The sequence below is a fragment of the Xiphias gladius genome, chromosome 5 (genome assembly GCF_016859285.1).
Source record: "Xiphias gladius isolate SHS-SW01 ecotype Sanya breed wild chromosome 5, ASM1685928v1, whole genome shotgun sequence".
In the NCBI taxonomy this organism is placed as follows: Eukaryota; Metazoa; Chordata; class Actinopteri; order Istiophoriformes; family Xiphiidae; genus Xiphias; species Xiphias gladius.
In genome coordinates, this window is record NC_053404.1 from 23247867 (window position 1) to 23275787 (window position 27921).

At 42.4% G+C, this 27921-nt stretch overlaps 1 protein-coding gene across 8 annotated transcripts in view; it reads right to left on the reverse strand.

The window, feature by feature from the left end:
* LOC120789873 (receptor-type tyrosine-protein phosphatase mu-like) overlaps positions 1 to 27921 on the reverse strand; it is a 131341-nt gene that overhangs the window by 36413 nt on the left and 67007 nt on the right. For 3 of the 8 annotated variants that reach the window (XM_040127022.1, XM_040127019.1, XM_040127014.1), the window contains exons 10-20: positions 26585 to 26738; positions 26228 to 26403; positions 25987 to 26096; positions 25114 to 25315; positions 24505 to 24607; positions 20613 to 20794; positions 20388 to 20482; positions 18245 to 18281; positions 13871 to 13945; positions 9683 to 9815; positions 5776 to 5808 (exon numbers count right to left, since the gene is read on the reverse strand). In XM_040127022.1, coding sequence (XP_039982956.1) covers positions 5776 to 5808; positions 9683 to 9815; positions 13871 to 13945; positions 18245 to 18281; positions 20388 to 20482; positions 20613 to 20794; positions 24505 to 24607; positions 25114 to 25315; positions 25987 to 26096; positions 26228 to 26403; positions 26585 to 26738 — 1300 coding nt within the window. The remainder of the gene's footprint in view (positions 1 to 5775; positions 5809 to 9682; positions 9816 to 13870; positions 13946 to 18244; positions 18282 to 20387; positions 20483 to 20612; positions 20795 to 24504; positions 24608 to 25113; positions 25316 to 25986; positions 26097 to 26227; positions 26404 to 26584; positions 26739 to 27921) is intronic. The other 5 variants (XM_040127017.1, XM_040127016.1, XM_040127021.1 and 2 more) reach the window with 3 other exon arrangements.

Consider the following 27921-nt stretch of genomic DNA (forward strand, 5'->3'; position numbering starts at 1 on the left):
ACACACACACACACACACACACACACACACAAACAAACACACTGAAAAACACTCAGTCTGTTTTAAAGGCTTGATGTATTTTCTCCCTTTCTATTCCGAGTGTGTGAATAAAAAAAAGCATCCATTTGCCCAATTGCTCACACCACACACACACACACACACACACACACACACACACACACACACACACACACACAGTACAAAGTTTAACCCTGACCTGAAAATGTACAAGGAAAAAAATACTGAAATATATAAATAAATATAAAAAACAGGCTTTTAAACTGAAAAGTAAGACATCAGGGAAAGCTGTGTGTGTGTGTCGGGGTTAAGATGGAGGACGGTGAAAGTGCCCTGAGGCGGGGCGCTGCCCTCCTCCCCCTCATGTCTCCCGTTTCTTCTTCTGTGGTTCAGTCAGACAGTAAAAACCTGCAGCGTTTCTTCTTCTCTGATTCAGACCTGAACACACAAACCTCTGCAACACAGACGGTTCATGGCAAAAAACTGTCTGCTCCTGGTCGCAACAGAACGCGCCGAGTCCGTTCGGATCCTTCTGCTTCAAAATGTTTCAGACAAAACTGTAATGTGGCCTGAAGAGCAGAGGCATCTACGCAGGGACGCAAAAAAAAAGTGACCCCCACAATGTGATGGGCAGAGAACCACCGGGGAAATGGTTTTTATTCCTCCGTTCCTTCACTGACGTGTCAACACACAAGACAAAAGCTCAGTTCGAAATCTGACGGATTTGTCAGACGTTTCTCAATAAAATAGAAATGTTGGCGTTTCCTCCTCCGACTTCGGCGTTTTTCTTGTTAAACTGGATTTTCTCTGTTTGCGTCTGCTTCATTTTCCTGCAGAGCCGACGATTCTGACTCCAACCAGCCGTCCTGACCTCCGACCCCCCCAACACACACACTGACTCTATAGAGACGAGTAGAGTAGATGAATAGCAAGAGAGAGAGAGCAGGAGGTAAGCTCGCTCGACCGAGAAAATACTGCAGCAAAACAGCTTTTATGTTATTATGTCTGACTTGAATGGAGACGGACTCTGTGTGTGTGTGTGTGTGTGTGTGTGTGTGTGTGTCATGACATCATCAGTGAGGTGTTGGGGGTTGATTGATTTATCAACACTTAACATGAATGCACACACACATACACACACACGCACACACACACACAGCATGTCAAGGCTAATCTATGCTAATCTAATGAGCAACAGGACATTGCTGTTAGTGGTAATGGATGTCAAAATGTGTGTGTGTAGATCTGTGTGTGTGTGTGTGTGTGTGTGAGTGTTCTAGAGTGTATTGAGCCATGTGTGTTTTTGTGTGTAGGTGTATCTTCTCTCCTTGTAATGCTCATGTGATCAGACAGGTTTATTACAGCCTGGTAATTCTATTAACCCTGCCCCATTGGGCGCACACACACACACACACACACACACACACACACACACACACACACACACACACACAGCATCAGCCTCCTTCAGGACAATAAAATTGACTCCTTGTCTACGCGAGCAGGGCCGTCCACATACTTTTGGCCAGGTACTGTACCTCCTGCAGGGTTTTGTTGTCACAGTTTCAGTAGAACAAAAGCAAATAAGATGTTATTTTACTGACAGAACCCGAAGACCTTTACGTATCAGATGTGATGACATGTACTACCTGTTAATACCTGACTTCCTCACAGTATATTACAGTCATTCCTAATGATATCATGAATTAATCACTGAACATGACCTGGATAAGCAGCAGGAAATGGATGGATAAATAATTCATTGAAGGTCAGAGGTCTGGAACAACAGTGCTGGAGGTTTATCAGCCAGTTTTTGCTTAAACATTTTAGAAGTAACGCGACGGCCGACATCAGGCTGCGGAAAATCTGTAGCAGCTCTGAAAATGAAATGTCAGACTTAATGAATAATTGTTGAAGCCTTTTGTTTTGAGGGAAGCTCAACCTGCAGACACCCTGTATTATATTAGATTTCATCAGAAAAAAATACATTTTTGCTGTATTTTTTCAGATTTCCTTATCATCTCTGATATTTTTCTGAACACTTTCTGATAGGGCTGCATTTATAAAGAATTTATAAGGTTGTTAATGATTTCTGTTATTATTGGGAAAATCCTCGACCTGCAGACACTTTGTCTTTTCATCTCTCTGATTCGTTTGGGAGACGTCTCCAGTGGACTGTTTGACCACTGATCTGCTGCCGAACATCTGGACCCAAATCCATAAACATCTGTAAACCTGGTACCTGTACAAAACAACTGCAGCCTCAAAATGCTCGAAGACATGAAATAAAAATTCTGTGACGAACCGTCGACTTGAATGTGTTTAGAGTCCGTTGACCTAAACTAGAATCTGAACCAACCCCTGCCATAGAAACACTTACAAACCAATACTGCAATTTTTAAATTGTGTTAATTCATCTTTCTTGTCCATTTGAACTTGTTTATTGGAGAAAATAAACTTAAAGTTTATAGTTTATAGTGATTAAACAAGTCTGTTTTGACAGGTGTCTGTCGGACTACTATTATTTATTTACACGAGATCAATATAATAAATGAATGAATAAAACGTGATGTGCTAAAACAGAATCAAAAGCTCAGACGGCAGTTTCTGCTGCTCTGCTCTGCTGGTTCACTTTAGCAGCTGGTGCCTCGTTCATTAATGTAAAAAAACCAAAAACAACAAACTAACACCACGATGTCAGTTCGAATAAATCAATATTTCTGAGTTAGAGATAAAAGCCACTGAAAAAGTGAGTTTTGGTGTCACTGCGAATTTCCTGTGCTGCTTTTGCAGGAAGGATGATGATATAAAAATGGCAAAATACTGTTTAAAAGCTAAAAGAGACTCTGGTTTTGACCTTGGTGTTTGGTCTTTGTAGAACAGTTTGATATTTTCCTAAATGAGCTGAAAGAAATGTGATCTGTTCTCAGTTTTTTTTGCTTTAACTGATGAACACTCACCTCTAATAAAACCGATCACTACAGCTCATGTCTGTTTTCTAACATGTGATTGCAACTACGGGTCAAGACCACACAAACACTGGACCAGTTTAATGTGTGTGTGTGTGTGTGTTTATAACAGCTGCTTTACGTCACACACACACACACACACACACACACACACACACACACAGTGACCTGAGGAGGAGTGTGCGAGCACTTCCTGTCTCCCTGAGGAGGCGTCGGTTCAGTCCTAACCTGGAGGGAAATACAGGTTTCTCTCCTCCATCTCTCTGTATTTATGGATCAAAACGCAGAGAATCACTGTCTTTATTTTTCTTATCGAGTTGGAAACAAGAAACAGAACAAATCACTCAGTGTTGAACCGGTCAGGAGGAAACCGGAGGCACGTTGGCGTCGAGTGAAGCGACAGTAAAAATAACTAAAAATCTTTGTATGGATACAGCAGGTAAGTGAAACTGAAGCTGAACGAGTTGAAACAGATTAATAACATCCTGAAGCCAAACATAAAGGTGTCAAAGCTGAAAACAGGAGCGCTGAGGCTGACTTAAATAATGCCACAAGCCAACCAGAGAGAACCAGAGCCAACTCAAGAGCTGCAGTGAGATCAACCAGGGAGGTGTTGAGTCCGGCTTTACGAGTACGATGAAAAAAGAAGATGCTACAACCGTGTTGCCACAACTGTTCTTCGGTCAGAAAGAGGAGAGCAGAGGAAAACGCAAATGGTGCTAAAATCAACCTGAGGAACCCTGAGTCTAACAAGCACAGTGTCCAGGCAAAAAACTAGAGCAGTGAAGTCTTTAACATGGTACCAAAGCCAACTGAAGACCAGTGTTCATTTCAATGACAAAAACGAGCTGATTACTAAATAAAAAGAAAGCGGAATAATGAACAAATGCTCTCATGACTATGTAATGCAAGGTCTTGTTCAAAATCCGTTGAATTACTCATTGTTTTGGTCTATTGACCAATCAGAAGGATACTTTTTGGAAAAAAAAATCTCAGAGGCTAACTCAGCAGCTGACCCACTGCACTAATAAACAGCATCTTTTCTATTTCTGTAATGTTATGTTATCAACTTATAATTAATTTAATTTACCAATTGTGGCTAACATGTTAGCATACAGCTGCCTACTTCAACATCCAGTACCATGATCGTCTCACTGATAATGTCGGTAATTACTCGCAGTGTTCCTCAGGGTACTAGTCTCGGTCCTTTACAGTTTACATTAACATGGTAGTAATTAAAACGACAGCTATCAGTAAACCGTCAGAGCTGTGGACCTTCAGGTGAGATTGGTTTGTCAGCAAAACATGTCGTTTGTCAATTGATTGGTACAAAATGGTTCATGAGATTGTTAAAGTTTGGTTAAGTTTACATGCTACCAAAACTTTAAGGTAAAAACTGCATTAATTGTATATTAAATCCAAAAGTTACAGAGCAACGTGATCCTCCATCTGAAGTAGTGTTGGTGTCACCTGATGAAGTCCACTATCCCCTCTCCTTTAGCTCCTGAGGGAAATGTCAGGCTCTTTAGCTGATGAATGCTCCACTTTCTTCACCAGCTGGTCTCTAACTGTTTCAGAAATTTTTTCCTCATTGCATCATGGCCATTGTTTTCTTTAAACAGTTTCTATGGCAACAGCCAAGTCTCCTCATCAAGCTGTTTGTAATTTGGTGATGTTATCTACATTTCCCTTACAGCAACTGAACATTAAAATACAAGCAGCACAGTGAGGTCAGAGGGCAAGGGTTAGGGTTCCTGGGGGTGAAAATGCAGGATGCGGCAAAGGTTAAAGGTCAAGGGTCTGCTAATCGTAACCCGTACCCTTCCAATTAAAGTTTAGTTTAGGATTAAGGTTATGGGTTGGGATTTGCAATGAAGATTAGGGTCAGTGTTTTGTTGGTAAATCCAGGGGTCAGACTCGTGTTAAGGTTGAAGATGAGACAAGTTAGAAAAGCCATTAGGAGTAGGACTAAAGGTCAAATAGCTGGGGTCAAAGGTCCGGGGTAGGGTTAAGATTGGTATCAATGGTAGGGGTCAATGATTTTTCGGGTAAATGGAGGGGTCAAGTTCCCTGATAATGTCAGAAGTCAAAGGTCAAGTGTAAAGGTTTGGTTTAAGACTTATAGTGAAGGTCTGGGTCAAGGGGTCCAGATGTCACATGGAAAAGCATCTGGACTGAGAGTTAGAGATTAGTAAGTCTATAGGTTTGGTGGCAAAGCTCAGGGTCATTGACTTTTTGGGTCATTGCAGGGGTCAGGTATCAAAGGTCAGAGGTTTGGGAGGTTTTTGGTGAAATTTAGGTTCACTGATTTGTGTGTAAATGCAAGGGTCAGGCTCATGGTTAAGATCAAGGTTATGGGGAAGGTCACCATGGTTGGAGATGAGACAATTCAGTCAATATTACGGCTTGAAGCAAATGTCTGGGGGCAAAGGTCAAGGGTAAGGGTCAATGATTTAAAGTTAAAGGGGTGAAGGTCACGGTTACGTTGGGGGTCAGAGGTCACAAAAGGGTTACGGAGTTAAAGATTACTTTACAGTCAGGTTTAGGTCTAGGGTCTGGCAGCAGAGGATCATGGTCTGGGAGAAGAGCATTAGGGTCTGGGAGCAGATGATTAGGGTGTTGGATCAGGGGATTAGGGTCTGTATCAGAGGTTCAGGGTCTGGGATCAGAGGTTTGGGGTAATCAGGGATACAGGCAGGACACACTTAGAGTTCAGGTGTTGAGGTTTGATGTTAGGGTGAAGGTGAAGGTCACAGGTGAGGGGTCAGAGGTCAAACAGGCTACTTACAGGTAGTAAGTGTAGGAGTGATAGTTTCTTCGTCTGAGTGGAGGGGGGGCGGAGCGGAGGGAGGGATGAAATGGAGGGAAAGAAAAAACAGAAAAACAGAAAAAGGAAAAAACAACAGATTAATGTCTCGGAGAGAAAAAACAGAACAGATGAGTTCAATCATTCTGTGTGGAGGTGGAGGAGTGGAAGGCGGTGATTGGCCGGTACAGGGTGTCAATCAAAGTGTGAGGGGGGGGGCACATCTGATTGATTAACAGGGTGAATGTGTGAAAAGACAGACAGACAGAGTGACAGCTTCTCTCTGTATCAATATATTCCCACACATCCACATATAACATATTCATCACGTTTACCTCTAATTAAATTGAATTACTGTGAACTGGTATCTGCAGTTCTATCTTCTGAACTGCCATTTGTACCGGAATTAATCTAATAATAAAACATGTATTTGACCTCCACCTTCCAAAATAAATGAGATAGAATGAAATAAAAAAAAGTCAAACCCGAGTCTAAATACAATGGATAAAACTGAGCTGCGCTGCGCCAGAGTGCATTTGCATTTTCCTTAACAACTGGAGGTTGTGTATAAAACGGGAGGAGGTACAGAAGAATATAAAGTTGGACGGAAGTGTCTTTGATGAAAAATTAGACTGTTCCAGTGGTTCAAAGGTCATAAACCCTGCCTCTCCTGTTAGGCCACTTCCATTAGGCCTTTCTTAATCTGTGTTCTTGGCTGCTCTTGTGAAACGTCACCAGTCACAGCCCAAGTACCGTTCACGTTCAAAGTCTGCATCCAGCCAAGTACAGATCAAATGACCTGGAGTCTGTTTTATCCGGATTCTGCCGCCGCTACGGAGCTCGGGTCCCTTTACCTACAGATATCAACGCGTCGGTGATAAGCTTCGATTATATATACGTGAAAATGAACAGAAGCAGTTCTCTGTTAAATTTCATTTTATTTTGTAATCTGGATTATGACTGGCTAACAGCTGTATCTTCTGGCTATATCTCACCGTAGTGCAAGTGTGGTAGTGCACCTCGGCGTCGAGGTCAGGCTATCTGGTGACAGTGCAGTCAGGTACAGGTGAGTTGAAGTGTAATCATCACCATCGATCTGAGCGGCTGGTCTTAGCGAGAACTCTGCTGTCCAACGTGCAAATAGTTCTCGGGTATGTGAGTCCAAACTCGACCAAATCTGTATTGAAAAACTTCTATTACATCCGATGTGCGTCCAGAATAAAACTCCAGAAATCCACTTAGAGGAAAAAGAGGCTGCAGGACTTCATTCACAATCTTGATGTTTTTAAGTTTCCTTCAGTGTCACAGTGACCCAGCGACAGTTGTCTGTACGTCCACGGCTACACGGAGGACAGGAGCTGATCACAGCCGGTTCGGCAGCTTTTACTTGGACAGTTTGTGTCAGACTTTGAAAGCCCCTGATCTAAGGAAGCGTATTGGTACCAACATTTTCAAATGATACCCAATGTTCCCGCCGTCCTACAGCCAACTAGTTCTGACATCCAGGGGAAGATCTGTTTTATGTCCTGAGCAGTGGAAGGTTACAGCGTCTGATCACCCTGCAGCCAATCAGAGCCTAAACATGCAGCTTCCTGTTTTCCCTCCCGCTGTGATGAGTCTGACCTCCGTCTGGTCACAGAGTGGAAATCAAACGCACCCCGTCGACATTAAAAACCTTATTAGACATCGAACAACCGCCTCTCTCGTTCTCTCTCTCTAATTTCTGTTACAGAGATCAGAGCTCGATCGACCCGACAGACGAGACCGACTCAAACTCACCACGTTGCACCAACACACACACTCTTTATAAAATGTGTGTGTGAAATATAAATGTGTGTCTCTCTGTAGCCTGAAGCCATTCAGCTCGAGTCGACTCTGGAAAAAAAGAATAAAATACTCTTTCATCTAAATTTCTCTCTTATCTTCAACGTTCTCCAAACACAGACGCTTTTCTCTCTGTGTTTAAGTGAGTGTGTGTGTGTGTGTGTGTGTGTGTCTGTGTGTCTGAAGGATAAATCATGTGCGTATATATTAGTGCGTGCTTGTCCCAGCGGGGTTGTGTGTTTGATGTTGGAGGATAAAGTTGGTCCACATACAGTTTAATGGTGATTACTGCTGCAATCTGCTCCATTATTCATCCTCATCATCCTCACTGTCGCTGAGCGTGTGTGGAAATGACTGTGTCTTTGATGTAACTTCATTCATCTAAAGTCCAGATATACATGTAGCATAAAATAATACCACTATTACAGTATTAGCACAGCAGAAATGCAGTCGTGACAGTGCCGAAGCTCTACTAGTGTGTATAGTTACTTTAAATTAGTCACGTGACACTAAATTATCAGCGGAGTATCCTGCTCCTGTATTAATTGTTAATTGCTTATGTTTATTTTTCAAACCACAGTCTTACACTACTCTTAACTATGCTGATTTTGAAGAAAGCAAGGGTTTAAAAAACGGGAGCACTGAATATGATTTGGGTTTCTGCATAATAATCCGATTTCAACCACCAGGTCTTTTGATTGAATCGTAAATTATACGTTCAGTCATTTTGTTACACTATCAATTAATGCTGCTCTCAGTCTATAGTATTGACAGCAATTCCTCGTCTGTTTCTAGAAAAACTGGGTCAGTAATGGTAATAAATGAATGTCCCTGGATGACCAGGACATCAGAACAAGGACTGGTAATTAACAGTACAGTATTTTATAGTTATTGATGTTTTTAATGGTAGTTAAAAGTAATTATCGGGTTAATAATGGTAAATAGTATTAGTTAATGTCCTAGGTTTGGTGCCCAGGACATCAGAACAAGGTCTAATAGTTGACAGTATTGTACTTCACAGCAGTTTATGTTCATTAAGGCAGCTGATGATGATAGTAATTCATATTTTCAATAATGATAATTGATATTGATTCATATCCTGGGTTTGGTGACCAAAACAAAGCTTTATTCTGTCTCTTAATACTATAATCAGTACTAGTTTTTAGCAACTGTCACTGAAACAAGAGAAGATTGTGCATTTTATTGCTGTCCTGGTAAAAACACTCGTCCTGTCGACCGGTGGTTTACGTTTTGAACCATGGCACAGCTTCATACCTCCTCCATATACTCTTGGTGGGACATATCATTGCTTGTTTATTTCCTGCTTCGCTGCTGGAGGACTAAGTGTTCCTTAATTAACTGAGAAAATTCTGAAAAAAAATTAACTGAAAAAAACCCACATAAAACCCCATTGAATTATATGTAAAAAGCATCTTTGTGCTGCCGAAAACAGGACTGTATTTATTAGCTCATGAAAACGCAACATTTTGGTTTTCATAAGACTTTGGGACCAAAAAACTCATACTGGATAAAGTATTAATAGACAGAATAACATACTGTTTGCCTAGGACATTAATCAATATTAATTGCCATTATTAACTCAATAATTACCATTAAATACCATTAAAAACATTAATTACCATTATCTACCAGTAACATGCCATTACCTACGATTAACTACCAGTCCTGTCGTGTTCTCCTAGACACAACACCCGGGCCGTTACTTAAATACCATAATTGGCATTATTGATTACTGACATTAATGGATCGCCAATGAAATGATTGGTTGTCAAAGTACAAAGATAAAAGAATGAAAAACTATAAACATTTAGTATAAGCAGCAAAACATTTGACTCATGAGTAGTGGGAAAGAAATCAACGACAAATGTCAAACCACCGAAGTGGAGAGAAAAAAAGTGGAAGAATTCATGAAGCTCAGTGTCTGAAAAACGCTGAGTGTTGAACATCACGACCACTGCAGTCACTCGACGAACAGACAGACTCGCTGAGTGTATGTGGTGTGTGCATGTGTTGTACGATGTGTGTGCGTCTGTATTATTCTTACCGTTTCTTCATCAGCAGGACGACTCCGAGGAAGATGATGATGAAGAGCAGGATGCCAGCAATGGCTCCAGCGATCTTCACCGTGTGATCCGACTGATTCTCCTGTCCCGGTTCTGGCTTCCTTGTCGCCGCTCCTGTAACCATTAACCGACATGAACTATCTTTAGCATGACATAACATAACGTTGCCTGATTCGGACATAAACTGCCATTAATAATCGTTAACTACATGTTTACTACTGTTAATTACCTGCAAAATACCATGACTCATTGTGACATAGAACTAAGGACTGTCCAATGCCTTCAACTACCTCCAACTACTTAACCACTACGACCTGTCACTGACGACCATTAACTTCCACTAACATTAAAGGCTTCTTCTGATTCACACCACACCTGGGAAATTCATCCAAATTATCCCCATTATTAACCAAATAATGACCTTTAACCACCACTGAAAACATTAGTTTATACTATCTACAACGATCTATCTCTAAAATACCTACTGTTAACCAGAGTCCACTACTATCAAATGCTATCTTGACAGCTATTGACTACTGTTTCCACTGATTGCCAGTTCTGGGTTCTGAGTTGGAGCATCTGAAGCCATTGACCAATAATAACATTTTCTGCCATAAACTACACGTTTACTACCATTAAGTAACATTACCCAGTACCTACCATCAACTACTGTTCACATTAACGGCCACCTCTGTTCCTGTTTTTGTGGGAGCAGAAGCCGAAACTATTAACCAACATTAACGTTAACTATCCTCTAACTCTTTAGTAACTAACACTGAGTCTTTAACTGACTAGTTCTAGTTTCCTATTCATCACACTTTTCAACCCAATCATTTCTAAACGACCCTTAACTACTATATATGTTTACTATAATTACCTTAACCGGTTTATTTATCCTGTATAATCAGAACATAAAGACGTGAGAACTGGTTTCTAACGGACTCTGGCGCAGCTGTGACCAGACCTCAGTGTTTCCTAACGTCCTGTTACCGGCTCTAACTCCTCCTGTGGACACTCGTCGGCGGAGGCTGCTGGACGAACAGACGATGAACCACAACGCAGTGAAACGCAAGTAAACAAGTAAAGTTTCACCAAATTTAAAAAAACAAACTAGATTTGGAATTTGTGAATAATTCAATTATGAAGTGAGAGGCTGTGGCTTTAAATTGGACAAACTGGGCAATAAATAATCCACACTGCATCAATCAAATCATTCACGTCTTTATCGAAACAAATGAACAGGTAAGAGTAAATGTACCAGTTTCAATATGAAAGCACTCTGTCTGATTCAGATATAACATCTGTGGTCTCCTGTTCTGTATGAGGAGCAGCAGACTGAGAGTGAGGAGGAGGGAAAGATGATGTGTGAGGGACGGAGAGCAGAGTCCTTCTCCTCTGACTGAATAATGTGATGGGATGTCAGTGCCATGAAAAACCCATTACCCTGCTCTGTGAGTGTGTGTGTGTGTGTGTGTGTGTGTGTGTGTGGGTGTGGGTGTCCAGGTGTAATATCCTTCCAGATGACTTGGTAGATGAGAAACGTTCAGGACACGACGTCGCTGTTGAGCTGTGTAATGTGTCATTTTAGACCTACTACACTTTTCCAATCAGAACCTGACAACAGCTATCAGTCACAGTGTGTGTGTGTGTGTGTGTGTGTGTGTGTGTGTGTTCAACTGGTCATGACAGAGATGTAAAAGCAGACACACAGCTTTCTCACTCTCTGCCTGTTGGTCTCTGGTGGTTCATGTCTTTACCACAGACTAAAAGTGCATCTGAAACCAGTCTAACCACCTCGGTTCTACATCTGTCTGAAACAGAGCCGAGGCAGAACTGAGAGGGAAACCAATCCAGCCAGTTCAGTTCAAGTCTGTCACACAGCCGAGACCTGGTGGGCTTGGTTCTACGGTGATTTGTAAAAGAACCAGTACAGAAATCAATCTGACCAGTTCTACCCTAGCCCTATCCCAGTTTCGTTCCACACTGTACTGTAACAGAACCGAGACAGAAACCAGTCTAACCAGTTGTTAGCGAACTCTAACACAGCCTAGTTCCGTTCTACACATAGAGTCCTTGTTTCTTACGACGGGGGCGGACACCCCGACTTTCTGGCAATATGCTGCCCCCTGTTGGTTTGGAGTATGAGTTCGACAGTTGGCCACTTCCTACACACACTGACCCTTTAATTCTCCGTAGGTCTGAAAAAGAACCAGTAAATAAACGAGTCTCAAAAGGGACAAAGACCACTCTAACCAGTGCAGTTCTAAACTGGTCTGTAACAAAACCAGGACAGAAACCAGTGCAACCAGTTCAGTTTTATGCTGGTGTATAATAGAACTTGGACAGAAACCAGTCTAACCAGCTTAGTTCTTTCCAGGTCTGTAACAGAACCAGTATAGGACCCAGTTTGAACAATCCAGCAAGACTTAACTTGACTGGTTTCCAGTATAATAAATGTGTACGCTGGCATGTTTTTTCTTTATTTTCTCTGTTTTCATCTCTTCAAGGTCAGACGAGCTTGACTATCATCAGCTACCTCGCTGTATCTGCGGTTTTATCTCTCACACACACACACACACACACACACACACACACACACACACACACACACACACACACACACACACACACATACTGAACAATCACTCCCTCGGAGGCAGAGCGAGAGCTGCTGTTTTCAGTTTAAAGGCTATCAAAACACTGCTTTGAAGACAGAATTTATCTGTGTGTGTGTTTTTGTGTGTGTGTGTGTGTGTGTGTGTGTGTGTGTGTGTGTCACAGTAGGCCACAGCGAAGCTGTTTTCTGCTTCGGGGCCTCAGCCAGTCACGCTGAGTGGGAGGTGTGTGTCTGTGTATTAGTATGTTTGTGTTTGTGTGTGTGTGTGTGTGTGTATGTACACAAGGCAAACAGCTGTTAAGAGTGTTTGAGGCCTGCTGGTGACACAAGCTCTCCCATATACACACAAACACACACATAAACACACCACCATGTTGTATATTTATGTGTGTGTCGGTGGAAAGTTTCCACCTTTAGGCTGGTAAATATTTAAATGTAATTTTCTGCCATCTGTGAATGAAAGTGTGTGTTTGTATGTGTGTGTGTGTGTCCCACCTGTTCTGCTGTCTGTTGTGTATTAATGAAAAGAAGAGAAATCTGACACACACACACACACACACACACACACACACACATTATAGTAACAAAATCAAAACCATTGTCACTAAGATGTTTGTCAAACATCAGAGACCGTCAAGACAAATTCAGTAAAATGTGCATTTCCTCAACATTTTCTTGGTTTAACAATAATTCTGTCTTGAATCAGGCATTAACTCCAGTTGCTTCTGCTTTGCCGTTTTTTATTTTATCTTATCCCTATTAAGCAAGTATCAATTGAATTTAACACTTCATGCACAGATGTTTCACAGTAAAAGCCTTCCACTGGGTCAAAGGTCATCATCCCTCCCTTTCTTGGTGGGCAGGTTACACCTCCTGAGGATATCGTGATCTCTGATGTCCCTCCAGAATAAAGCTCCAGAAATCCACTTAGAAACAAGAGGACCAAGAGGCTGCAGAACTTCATTCAGAATCTTGATGTTTTTAAGTTTCCCTCAGTGTCACAGTGACCCAGTGACAGTTGTCTGTTCATCCACGGCTACACTGCAACAGGAGCTGATCACAGCTGATTCAGCAGCTTCTAATGGGACAGTTTGACTGAATGGAAACACATATAGGATGAAAAAAAATAGGGCTCAAGTTGAAGCCAATTTACAGCGAGCAACAACACTTTCCGTCTGAGTATCGTTTTAGGAAAGTCACGAAGAAATAAGAAACTATCTGGTAATTAGTTTGTTGGAAGCTTTAATCTGTGGACCTGCTGTGCATTGACTAAAAGCTGGTTCTTTGGGTACAGTAGGTAACGGTATTGCCTAATTGGAATTAATACTAATTAAACAGTTTCCATAATTCTTCCTGTATTTAGTACCAACTGACAGCGTCCTTTCAAGAACCTTTCTGCTGAATTACCAGGTACATATCACTTCTTTTCTCTATTTCTACTCGGAAACCTATAAAATGAAGTGTTACCAGTTAGTCTCCTTGACCATTTGTGTGGCTGTGTGTGTGTGTGTGTGTGTGTGTGTTTCTGTGCTTCTGCTGTGTTTTGTCTGACCTGTTAGCTGCTTGTCGCCAGCCGCCGGGGCGATGCGAATGTATGGCGTGGTGAGCTGGGTGACGATTATAGCAGCTATTCATCCAGGAAGGCATGCAGAGAGAGAGACAGACAGACAGACAGACAGACAGACAGACAGCGAGACAGATAAATAGAGAGAGAGAGAGAGACAGGCTGTAGCAGTGGTTTGAACTGAAGCAGAAATATTAGTAACATGCGGCTTCTTCCTGCTCTCGTGATGGAGGTTTTTATTAGCCGCTGATGACTCTGCTGTCATTATAAAGGACAGTAACACCCATTTAACATTCACAAGCAGAATGGAAACATGTAAGAAATTGTTTACTACATATTGTAATGTAGTTATAAGCAGATAACAGAATTGTATGCGCATAAGTAACAATTAACAGGGGACAATAGTCTACAATATAAGGACATTTTACGTCTTTATTAATGTACAGAATTGGTTGACAATTAAAACTGCCCCTATGAAGATTTCAACTGTTTTATATTATATTTATTAACGATTATTTAATTACTATTAATACACTGATTATTTTCTCCATTAACAGATTAATTATTTGGTCTATGAAATGTCATCAAATTTAGAGTTGCTAACGATTAGTTTCATTATTGATTAATGTGCGGATTATTTTTTGCTTAATCCATTAAGAGTTTTATCTGTAAAATGTTTAAAAAAATTGCCTGTTATAATTTCCCACAGTCCAAAGTGACGTCTTCAAATGTCTTGTTTTGTCTGACCAACACAGTGGACACATATATTTAATCATCAAATTTGAGAAGCTGGAAGAAGCAAATATTTAACATTGTTCCTTAAAAAATGATTCGATTGTCAAAGTAGCTGATTAATTTTCTGTTGATAAACTAATTGACTGATCGTCTCATCGTCGCAGCTCTACTCAAATGTCTCTCCAGGACTTCAAGGTTTTCAGTTTTACTGTTGCACGAGACTTATAGGCTTGTTTTATGATAAAGCAGCGTGTCAGAAAGTTTGACCTCTGACCTTTTCATCTCGTCTCGTTTGAATATATTTTTGAAGCCTAAAGAGGTGAAACGGGAAATCACTGACAGAAGGAAACACGACTGAAGAGTGGGAACTGATTATTTTTCAGTCGATTGGCTAATTGATTCAGCTCTGATCATAGTGTTGTTCGTTATCTGTTTATATTCCAGCATTACAGGAGGAGTGACTCCTTTAAAACTTTAAAATTTCCTTATAGCTGATTAAAACGGCATCATAACAAGATCTACACAAATTCATTTATGAAATTTTAATGTTCATATAGTGCTTATGAATGCTAATTAAGGATGAAGTGTTATCCAGTGAAACTGACCAGAACACTGTGACATTATCTCTAATTAATGCTTCATTTATCTATGAATTTAAACTGTGAGGACGTTTCATGTCTGGAGGTCGATTTACAGGCTTTTAAACGACATCCACGGGAGAGCAGAGCGCTGGTCAGTATTTAATTATTTTAGTTCAAGAAACAGACCTGAAAGAGAAGCTTGTTAATCATTCAATTAATCAATCGATCAATCAGACATTAGTAAGTTCCACTACAATCAGCTGCTGGCAGTAGAGTTAGGACAGAAATCAAACCAACAAACCCCGCTGTGAGGCCGTAACCCCGCGCTCCGGATCAGATTGTTGAAGGTTTGACCTGAGTCTGGATTTTTTGGTTTAGAATCCATCTGGAGCTGTTGTCATAGCAACGAGTCCTTAGAACCCAAACCTGCAGAAGTGCACCTTACTGCGAACTCAGCTGGATCAGGACCAAGAGGTTTTAGACTGACCCCCGAAAATAAAGTCATGTTCAGATACAAATGTGTCGGTTTCGTTGATTAACGATGAAAGTTTGTTGATTAATTCAACATGCAGGTTATTCAGAAATCATCGTGATCTGCTGGTGTATTTATCACAGTTTCCTTTACTTCTACATGATCAAATATAAAACAAAATAAAAGTCTGAACACTGCTAAAGAACAGAATGTAGTCTGAGATACTTCGAGCAAAAAGACAGAAACTCAACTAAAAGATTTGGACTATTAAAGGCCAAAGGAGCCAAAACATGCGGAGTTTAATCTGACACTAAAATGGGCGTTTGTCGTTCCAACATTAGAGCTTCCTGAACATTAACCGCAGGACTCACTTTTTAGGAGATTCTAGTGAGGTTCCATTTTCACAGCAGGTTTCTGACTATCAGTGTAAAGCTCATTAGGCTTCGACCAACACCAGTGTCTGACCACACTCACTGCCGGTTTCTGATGTTTAACACTGATCAAAGTGTCCAACACTAGAAACGCACAATGGAGCAGCTGTTGGTCCAGATAACTTCCTCCAGGTTCCCGCTAATCAACCCCCAATCTGCATTCAAAGGACCAAATGATCCGGATGAGCATTAACAGGATTATTTTAGCCTGATAACGTCATGTTCGACAGGATTAGTTGAACCACATTTGAAGAACAGGGTCCAGGACTTTAGAGTCACTGTGTTCGGTCACTGCTGGTGAAATAATAGCTCCAGTGCTAACTGCTGCTAAAACTACATTTGAACATTTCTATTCCTTCACATTTTCAATAAACAGAATAACGGCAAAGTAACAAGCTTTGGATATTAATGAAACATACATTGAGATATATACTACATATGTCATTTTTGAGTGGGACTGTGGGGTTTGATGTGTGTGTGTTTCAGACCTACACTGATTATTTCAGAATAAAACAAAATTCATTTTTTAGCTTGAAACTGTGTTTCCTTTGTGCTAAACTGTCCAGTTAACATTCAGCAGACGTTCAGCTCTCCTTTACATTCACATCAGCTCCACTCAATGTTAGCGCTCCAAGGCATCATGGGTACTCTGAAAAAGGTGGGTGGGGGGTGTGTGGGTGGGGGGGGGGGTCTGGTTGGCTGCTGCAGCGTGACTGACAGGTGTCAGGGGACCAGCAGAGCCAATCAGCATCTGGTGTCGTTAGCCACCACAACTGTGCTCCAATAAAAGCTGATTAAAGCCAGAACAGTCAATTACTGTGTGTGTGTGTGTGTGTGTGTGTGTGTGTGTGTGTGTGTGTGTGTGTGTGTGTGTGTGTGTGTGTGTGTGTGTGTGTGTGTGTGTGTGTGTGTGTGTGTGTGTGTGTGTGTGTGCGCTATAATCCTGGATGTTCATCGGGGGAGAACACAGTGTTTTTAGCTTGTTTAGCTGCGGTGGTAAACAGCTCTCTGGATGCCCATAGAGTCCCAGTCATTAGCCTTGTGTTAGCCTAGCGTTAGCGTAGCATAGAGCTGATTATGAGTTTTATTTGTGCTGTGCGTCCGTGTGTCTGCAGAGGACATCAGGTCATCCTCGTCCTGTTATTGGAGGGCAGAGCGAAGGACAGCTGTCAGGCACTAGCAGCCATCTGTGGGCCATTATATTTCTGGATGGGACCAGTGTGCTAACCATTAGCTTAGCCCTCCAACAGCTAACTGCCATCTGTGTCTCATTACTCAAAATGGACTGGCGGCTGCCTGGCTAGCTAGCGGCTAATTTAGCATTTAAATCCAGTCCAGCAGAGAGCGGAAACCAAGTCTACACGGCTAATGGCTCTAACCGCTACCAGCGCAACGCTAAATTTACACTCGGTAAAAATGGTATGGAATACCCGTCAAAATAAAATGTTACGAATACCTTTCAAAATGAAATGGCCCCGACGCCTGTCAAAATAAAACTACACTTTTAAAATATAATATATTCTGTCTAAACAATTCTAAAAATACTAACAACTTTCAGAATAAAATGTTCCTTGCACCTGTAAAAACATGTCTTCAACATCTTTCAAAATAAAACTACTCTATAATTATATGTACAAAATAAAATGCCTTTCAAAATAAAATAATTATGCAGATTTTTTAAATAAATGTACTCTTAATGTTTCAAAGTAAAATGTACTCTATGCCTCCAAAAACAAAATGCACTGATACCTTTCAAAATAACATTTACCTTCAAAATAAATGTGTTCTACACCTTTCAAATAAAAAAGTACTGAACATATTTAAAAATAATAAAGAGTAGATAAAAGCGATGTACTGTTTCTATAAGAATAAAATGTACAGCTTTCAAAATAAATTTACCCCAAATCTTTAAAAATTAAAATTTTAGTCAAAACCTTTCAAAATAAAATGCAAACAAACCTTTGAAAATGAAATGATAAGAAACATATAAAATAGTGCTCATTATCTTTCAAAATAAAAGAGAGCAGAACACCATTCAGAATATTATGTACTGGACACATTAATAAATAAAATAATATTTTAAACATTCAAACATAAAATATACCCCATACCTTTCAAAATAAAATGCACTACATTTTCTTACCTTTAGTGGCCACTCGCACACAGTCGATCTTTGTCTCCTGTTAGAGAGAGAAACAAATTAGTTTTCTGTCGACACATTAGCTGTCACATCTGGACATTTTCTCCAGAAACACACACACACACACACACACAAACACACACACACACACACACACACACACACACACACACACACACACACACAATCAAGCACACGCACATTTGTCATAAACCAAGCGGACAGAAGGCAAATGGCTGTGGATCAGTGCCTGTGCTGGCATTTAACAACTCTCACACACACACGCACACGCACACACACACATGTGCACACACGCCCACAAATATACACACGCACGCATGCACACACACACTCACACACACACACAAAGTGTGAGACAGGTTTTGGTGAAAGGCGAGAGAGAACATCTTGTGTCTTTCTGGTTTTAACAAACAGACGACAAATTAACCACAAGAGCTCATGAATATTCATGCTCACACACACACACGCGCAACAGCAGCGGTGGTGGCGAATCTCTGTGGTGTGGCGACAGTAAAAAGCACTACTGTCGCTGCATTATTCAACACACACATCAATTAAATCTCCCAGCGTCAATAATTAACACACAACACAATACAATCTGTGTGTGTGTGTAACAGTGAGCAATTATCTTTTTTTTAAACACATACATGACAAAACACACACACACACACACACACACACACACACACACACACACACACACACACACACACAGAGCCCCCACAGCAGCCTATTAGTGTTGCTGGTCAGGCTGCTGGAACTATCTCCACTCCTATTAAACTGTGTGTGTGTGTGTGTGTGTGTGTGTGTGTGTGTGTGTGTGTGTGTGTGTGTGTTGATATCAGAATGTGTGACCTCTCGGTTTCGCTTCTCTGATTTTTTATGACAGAAAGAAAAAAAGGAGTGAAGGAAATTGAAAGAAAACTGCAGAACAGAACAGAATAATGTGAAACCTTTGTTATAAACAGACAAGTGTCATTTTGTACTGTCACACAGGCGATGTCAAGCTCTGCTGCACAGTGTGATTGGATATCTTGACGCCCGCCACTCCTTTAAACAAAATTCAGCCACTGTTTCCTCCCTGATGATTTCCTCCACTATGTTTCTCCGCAACAAAAGGTTTTCAAACTAGAAAACAGCACATGGAGGATATTAACGTACTTTAAACCAATTGCGCTCATTTTCATCAGAACACAGAGACACGATACCAATGTTTTCAGATTCAGTGTGAGGACATCATGATCTCGGATGTCCCTCCAGAATAAACCTCCAGGAATCCACTTAGGACCCACAGGAAAGAGAGGCTGCAGAACTTTGTTCAGAATTTTCATGTTTATAAGTTTTCCTTTGCAAACAGGAGCTGATCACAGCTGATTCAGCAGCTTCTAATGGGACAGTTTGACTGAATGGAAACACATAAAGGATAAAAAAAACTCAAGTGGGGGCTCAAGTGTAGCCCTTGGCTAACTAACTGAATCCATCCATTACACTTTATGTTAATTAAAGGAAACCAGTGTTTGTTCGTGACCACTCGCTGAACTTAACTGGTGGTGATTACTGTAACCGTGAAAGTAAAAGTTTCCTAACCTTTACCAAACTTAACCCAATCTCAACCACAGCGCTGTAGGATTAAAAGGAACCAGCTTTTCAACACTGATGTGTAACTGTAATAAAGTAAGGTAATATTAAAACTGATGTCTGTAATATTGGCTTAAATGTCAAAAACGTAGTAACACACGAATGGAATCGACCTTTTCAGAAATGCTGTTTGCTGTGATAAGTAACTCCGACATGTTACGAACACCCATTAACACTCAAATGAAACGGTGGGAAGAGTAGAAATCTCACTTGGTAGAAAACAAGGAGCAATTTCATAAACACATTGGAATAGGAGCCATTTTTCCGATATGGGTAAAACATCTGTTGAGTCTGATTTTGGTAATTTGTCACACTGACGATATCAGCGTCGCTACGGGATACGTCCGCCTTGGGACTTGTAGCGTTACTGGGAGCTTCGAAACTCATACTGGTGATGATGGAGAAGGAGATTGAGACAGGAGGTAGGTCACACTGTGGTCAGATCGTGAGATGATTGTACGCGTCACCTGTGGACAGGTGAACTCACCCCATTAGCGGTGCTGACAGCCTGATAGTAGATCCCATAACTCTTATGAGGCAGCAGAGGAGCATTCCAGTAACCGCTGTAGGTCCTGTTATCACCTGTAGAAACACACACAGGTAAACAGGTCGGCAGGTGAACGGGTATAGAAGTAAACAAACCGACCACACTAGACATGCTTTTGGAAATCAGACACGAACTGACTAGCTAACTAACTGACTAGCGACTGACCGACACAGAAGGGCATGGGTGCTCTCAGATCGCTCATCGGCAGCTCGGCACTGAAGTAATACTGAGAGTTGAGCAGCGTGGCGTTCTGGAAGTGAATGGGCACCGGATAACAGCGCAGGATCTCTGCAGCACCTCTCCTCTGCCTGCGGGGGCGCTCCTCCTCCACCACCACCTGGTACTTACTGCAGACAGAGGAAAACAGAAAACCTTGGTTTATTCCACCTCTGGTCTCGATTTGGTAACGGCGTCCATCCTTTCTTTCAGTAATGATGACATCGTATCATCCGTGGAAGACCAATGAAAAACACTATCTAGGTGCAGTGTGGGAAATGTAGGATCCAGTGTTTAAGGAGTCATTTTGTATAGAAAGATTCGGACCGTTTTTCGTCAGTCTCAGTCCAAGGTCCAACTACTTCACGGAGGTGAAACCACTGCAGAACTGCTTTAAGATTTCTAGGGATTTTAGCTTTTACTTTTGAGGGGTGACACTGTTGGAGAATATCGACTTGATTTCTACTCACATAAAACTGCCCTCCTGTTCTTCTCACCCATCTGCTGGGTCATTATTCACCCCACAGAAAGGTCAGCTCTGCCTCTCCTCCACTCCATCACTCTCTCCTTCATTTTTATTAACTCCCTCCCTCTCTCTGTGTAGAGGCTGTAACTTCACAACAGTCTGACATTAAACTGATAATTCATTTCATCCTGTCTGTGCAGGTATTAAATCCTATATGTGGGTGAAATACATAAAGACGCAAAACAAATGGAAACAATGAGTCTGAGCTCTAAATGAAAAATCATCATCTCGTCTGGTTGTCAACTGATTATAATTGAAAATAAATTCCTGTCCACCCCGAAAAAAAACAATGACACCTTCAAAGGACAAAGAAATACCAGCTATCTACCGGTTTGACAGACGAACGATGCGCGTTACCACGGTGATGTAAAGCTTCTCGACGACCTCTGCTGCGGAGCTTCATTAAACTTTCAGTTTGTTGAGTAAAAAGAGCAGAAAGCTGAAACTCTACCGACGCTACAGAAATAACACAGACTGCAGAAAATCCGCTGACTCTAAGGAAAACTGCTAAATCTAAGGAGGGTCTATGAAAACTCTACTGACTCTACAGAAGCTCCAGCGACTCAGCGGCGACTCTACCGATTCTACCAAAACTCTACTGACTCTACAGGAAGGTTTGGGGCTCTACAAAGACGCTACAGACGCTACTAGAGACTCTACTCCGCAGACTACACTGACTCTGTGGAAAATGTTCATGCTCTACAAGATGTCTAGAGACTCTGCAAAAGCTCTTTGGTCTCCATGAAAACGCCGCCGGTCGTACGAACTGGGCTGTTGTCTGATGACACCGCAGACCGGCCAATAGCAGAGGGACAGCAGAGAGTTCACAGAAACACCGAGCTGCACCTGAACGCAACACAGCGAGTTTTCAAGAGTGTTTGTGTCCTGAGGGACGTTGGAAACAATAGTTGGGTTTTTCACAGGAACCGGGCTCAGGACAGAAGTCATATATCACCACACACACACACACACACACATTTGAGGGTGTGGACGGCGAAACTGCAGCATTGTCACATTTCCTGCTGGACAGGAAACTAAAGGAGGACAGGAAGACACACGCACACACACGCACACACACGCGCACACACGCACACTGCAGTATCTGTATTGTTTGATTCCCCAGAGAAACCAACAGAAAAGAGAGAAATTCATTCATTTCTCTGTCTTCCATCTCCTCCTTTCTTTTTCTTTCTCTTTTTCTTCTCTTTCTTGTCGTTCTCTATCCTCCCCCTCACATCTGTCCCTCTCTCTTTGTCTCTTTTCTTCCTCTCTCTCCGTCTTTGACAAACCGTCTCCAATCACATTTCTTTATGCTCACGTCGCAGCACTTGTTGTGTGTGTGTGACAGTAATCTGATTACAGCTGCAGGTTGCCCACGGCAACACCTTTTGTCCTGTGATCTGAGGCTCTTATACATCAGTGTGTGTGTTGTATAGTGTGTGCGTTACTGTATGTTGGTGTGTTTCGGTGCGCCTGAAGGCTGACACACACTCTGGTGTCAGAAGAGACAAAAGTTAAGTTAAATATAAACACACAAACATGAAATCGTATCTCAGAGCAGCATCTGTACAACTGATGGATTTCACCTCAGCTATCGTGTCAATTAACACAGCGTACATCACACACACACACACACACACACACACACTCTTTACATCCCCAGTCTTGTTTCTGCATAAAAAGAAAACATAAATCTCGATTTGGTTGAAATGATCCATTCTCCTCTTTTCAGTCCTCTGTTCCAGGCTCCCCTCCAGTGTGTCTACGTGTGTTTTATGTTTTATCGATTTTTTAACCAAGGAAAAGTGAATTAAAAAAACCTTCATTTTTGAGTGGGCTGTTGATGGACACTTCCAGAGCAGCTGCAGAGAATAAGCAGCTGCTCTCAGCGGTGTCTCTTCACGCAGAGCCAAAGTCGGTCTGAACACAGCCTTATGGTGTTTTAATAGGAAAAACAGCTTTTGTATGTGCATCCTCCGTTACTGTGTATGTGGTGTGTCGCTCTGTGTGGATGTCTGCGGTGCTCCGAGCGGATCGGGGTGCGACGAAAGTTAAAATGTATTTATTTTTTTGCGGGTAAAAACCGGTGGCTTGTGTTTTTCATTTTTCTCTGACAGTCCGTCTCTCTGGGTCAACATCTGCGACAGCTGTTTGACAGATTCTCCGTCTGGTTCATTTCTGCGGTGAAGACGTCGGGAGACGGCGTGAATCGTTTCCATTCCTCATGGGTTTATGGAAAACACAAACTCCTGCAGGTTAAACTGGACCAACCAAACCCCCCTAGTGTCACTGACTCTGACCGACTCACTGTAAACAGACCGAAAACACTCGCTAGCTTAGCAACATTAGGGCTGAAAAACAGCCCATAATGCAACACTCTCTGAAGAGGACTGTGCTATAGTTGTACTCTCTCCATTCAAAAGCAGAATCTGATGTCGTCGACATTGGAAATACAGTACAGTATATCTGCTTCCACTGTGCTCTGTGTTTAGAAAGTCCCTTAACATTCGTACGCTGGTGTCAAGCAGCTGTGGATAAAAAACGCTGGCTGGAACTTAATGAGACTAAAACAGAGGTTCTTGTTATTGGTCCTGAAAATTTCTCTACTCTACTTTCTGTCTTCAAATGTCTGCACCCACGCGGGAAACCAGGTGTCATGTTTGACTCTGTGTTAAATTGCTTTCATTGTTGCACGTTGCTTTGTTTACTATTTGTAAAAAGAGATAAACTGTCAGTTAATGAACAGAGACGAACCGAACCATCTTTGTGTCGGCTCTGACTGAAAGAAACGAAACCACTGTGTGTGTGTGTGACTGACACATTAGCTGTTAATCCCCTGTTAATCCTCGTGTTAGCAGAAGGCTCTGATTAGCCCCGCCCGCTGATCGTTAATTAACCAAATCCCTCGTTACAGCTCGACGACGGAGAGCAGACAGCTGTTGACATGACGACTGTTACTGCGGATACCGCCTTCCTCTGGGCCCCTGCCGTTGGCGATTTAATGGAGTGTGTCTGTCTGTACAAAGTTTGTATTAAACACTTTTCATCTACGTTCAAATTTTAGACTCAATTTTGTGTTCGAATATAAACACATACAAACCGTCTAGATACATTAGATACTGACTGACTTTGAGTGGCACTTTGTGTTTCAGTCCAGGTTCTTCTGCAACGTGCTTCATGTTGTGTTTTAATGTTTAACGTTACAGTCATGAAAACTTTATAAAGCAGAAGATTGATGCTGCTGAATATTTCAACACACTGTGTGTGTGTGTGTGTGCGCGCGTGTGTGTGTGGCTATTTTTCCGTGTGTGTTACCTGACTGGAGCTCCTCGGCTCTGAGCTGGTTTCAGCAGAACAGTGACGGTGGAGTCGGTCTGGTTTAGAGGAGACTCCTGGTCGTACGCCGGCATCAGAGGAGCTGAGGAGGAGGAGAGCGTCAGTTTTACGCTGAGACGGAACCAAACAAACTAGAAGTTTTGCCGGTGTTCCCATATCTGCTCTCTTCTCAGAGACATTTTCTTTAGCTGTACACTGCTACTGTTGGTTGACAGCTTTCCCTGAACTTCAGTATTTTGTTCATGCTGCACAGATATTATACAACAAACTACGGAAAATTATGCAAAATACTACAGGAAACCATTAAAGGAAAGCTGTGGGTTGGGTAAAAAAAAAAGCCGCTTGGCTGCTGAGAATATTTAAATTGTTAGAGACTGAAAGTTCATTCATGACCCTGGAGACAAAAGTTGACAAAAAAATCCTCAACCGTTGGTACTGTTTCCAAGGTCAAGTCCTTAAAGCGCTCAGAGGAATGAAAATGGAGATTTGCCCAAAGAAACTCCCCGTCAGTGTCGATTTAGCGTGTAGATATCTTGGTTTTGTGCTTCTACACGTTACCTGTCGCACTCTTATCTTGAAGGATCCTACCTGAGATCTTGGTGGTGAACTGGGTGATCACTGGAGGTCCGAAGCCTTTCACGGTGGAGGCTCTTATTGTGAAGGAATAGGTAGAGCCTGGGTAGAGGCCGGTGAACACGTGGCTGGTCTCATTGGCCGGTTTGAACACCTTGCCGCTCTGATTGGACAGGTCGAACTCCGTGTCGAAGGAGCTCAGGGCTTTGTAGGAGATCTGTGGAGGAGAACGCCGGTAATGTGTGGCAGCCTCACGGGGGATTGTGGGTGATGGAGTGCTTACTCTTAGCGCCAACCACAGACTGAGCTTTACCTGAAATTTTGAGATCATTGTGGGAAGACTTTACCCGTGACTGTCCAAACTGAGTTTCTAACAGATTTTAATTTAGGATGCATTGTTTTCTACTTTGCTGTTTTATTTGGGAGTAACTGGCTTTTTTTTTAGCTTTGTTTGTTTGTTTTTTCTTTTTTTTCGAATATAGTTTATGTAATTACTTACAAACCCAAACAAATCCTAAACTAAGATATGTATAATAAAATGTTATTATTGCCAAGTGAACGATGATAAAACCGCTTACAGATTGAGGCTATGGGGTTCTGTTCTGTTCTGGTCACCTTCTGGTCAGGTGTTTTGTCTCAGTTTAGATTGTGGAGTGTCTCTAAATACTACATTACCCATGATCGTCAGCGGCTGTCGCTGTGGCAAAGACACCACTGCACCACAGCTGCTGAATTGATCCGAAATCCAAACGTGAATTCATCAAACTTCTGAATTTACCTGAGATCCACAAAACTCCACCATCAGTTAGTCTGAAGCTGTCTGACTAGCTGCTTCTTGCATCGAAGCTCTCTGGGAAGTCGTAGTTGACCCCGGGTGAATGCGTTTACCTCGTACTGTCGGATGAGGCCGTAGGTCTGCAGCGGTTCTCTCCAGCTCAGACTGATCTGCTGCTCGTAACTGCTGCCGATGATCGAATCTACCGGAACGGCTCCGGGAACTGACACAGAAACATTGACCTCATTAGATACTTCATTTAACCGTAGAAACTAAACGGACAGAGGCTGGAGTCTACTTTGAGTCTACTGTTCGACAGAGACACAAAGATTTCAAAATGTTCCTGACTCGTACCGTCCTCGTCGGTCAGCACCAGCAGCTCCTCGCTCTCCTTGCGTCCCTCGGAGTTACTGAGGACCAGTCTCAGGCTGACATTGGTGAACGGTGGAAGGTTACGAACGGTGTGCTGCGGCACGGCGCTCAGAGTGTCGTACACCACCTCTTCCCTCACCTCCTCCTTCAATGGCTCCCTGCAGGAGCGACGGGTGGAGGGTTATTGACCTGGACCATCCCTGAGTTTACCTGGCAGTCCCCACTCTTTTTATCCCTCTACACCTGTTGGCCCCTCCTTTTCTTTTGCTATGAGCTCCTCCCTCTCTGTGTGTGGCGGACCCTGCCCCCACACACACCCGTGGCCCCTCGCCCGTTTACCTGCTGGGGGCCCCTGCTGGTCTGTAGCGGTACTGTACAGTCAGGTTGTAGCTGTGGCAGCGGGTCACGTTGTATCCGAACGGTTCCCAACGTACCGTCACCTGTTTGGACTGAATGTCGACGACCTCCAGACGCCGCGGGCCGTGCATCGGATCTGACGGACAAATACACAAAGATAAAGACATGATTAGGATCTCCACAGTGGGCTGGACTCTGCTGTTTCTTCTGGGATTTCAACCAGGACGCGCTCTGAGATCACACGGAGGAAAGTTGGCCTCCATCACTGCCACGGTAACTGCACTGGCAAACCCACAAAGTACCAGCCGCTTTTACCGAGAAATCTGACCAGCAGATCCTGAAAATAAATCCAGATCCATTAAAACAGAGGTTACAATCTACAAAACTTAAAGATTTCAACAAAAAGGAATCCTCAGGCTGGAGCTGCCCTGGGCGGCTAGGCATTCAAGATGCCAGCCATGACCCCCAACATCTCCGGTTAGATTCTGACCCAGGATCTTTGCCGCGTGTCATTCTCCACCTCTCTCCGCTAATTTCCTGTCATCTCTCTACTGTCAGTATTTAATGAACGCATAAAATGCTCAAAAAAAAAAAAAGCAATGAGCTGCGATGGCTAACGTAGTCCGGACATCTTTACTCCCGGTACTTGCCGAATGTTCTGCGCTGTCACCAGCTGGTCTGACTTTGGAGACAACAGAAAATAAAATCCACAAGCCTCTGCTCTGTGATAATAACTGCACTTTAATTCATGTCTGTTGAATCCTCAGGTTTACATTCGGTTTATGACCGGATACCACCAAAGAACAAGAGCACGCCTGCCGAGTACCCAGTAATTGGTCTCACTTTATGAAATGATATATTCTCTCTGATGACGATGACAGACCTTATGGAGCGAGAGCTTGCTGATTTGTGATCATAAAATAGACAATAATACTGGCTGGCGACATCAATGCACAGACTCCAGACTGTGGAGGCCGAACAGATTTTTTCCCGAGTCAGAACCAGTTTTAACATGATGACGACCTTCATCTGTCGACTGTGATCAACCCGTCTTCGGTAGGAACCAATGGTGCGTTTCCACGCCCCTGTTCTTAAAAAAACCTGAGACGAATCCAAAAGAGTTTCTGTGGCCCTTCCCCTAATATTCACATAACAGTAGTGGATGGAAACAAGCAATAATTAACATTTTCTTATGGCCATTGTCTGGAAATTCAGTTAGAATTCGAGCCACATTTGGGTGGTGACTCGGGGAGTGTAAATGTGTTCAGTTAGCCACCACAGAGGATTAGATTTCACCAGTGTTTGTCATCAAACACTGT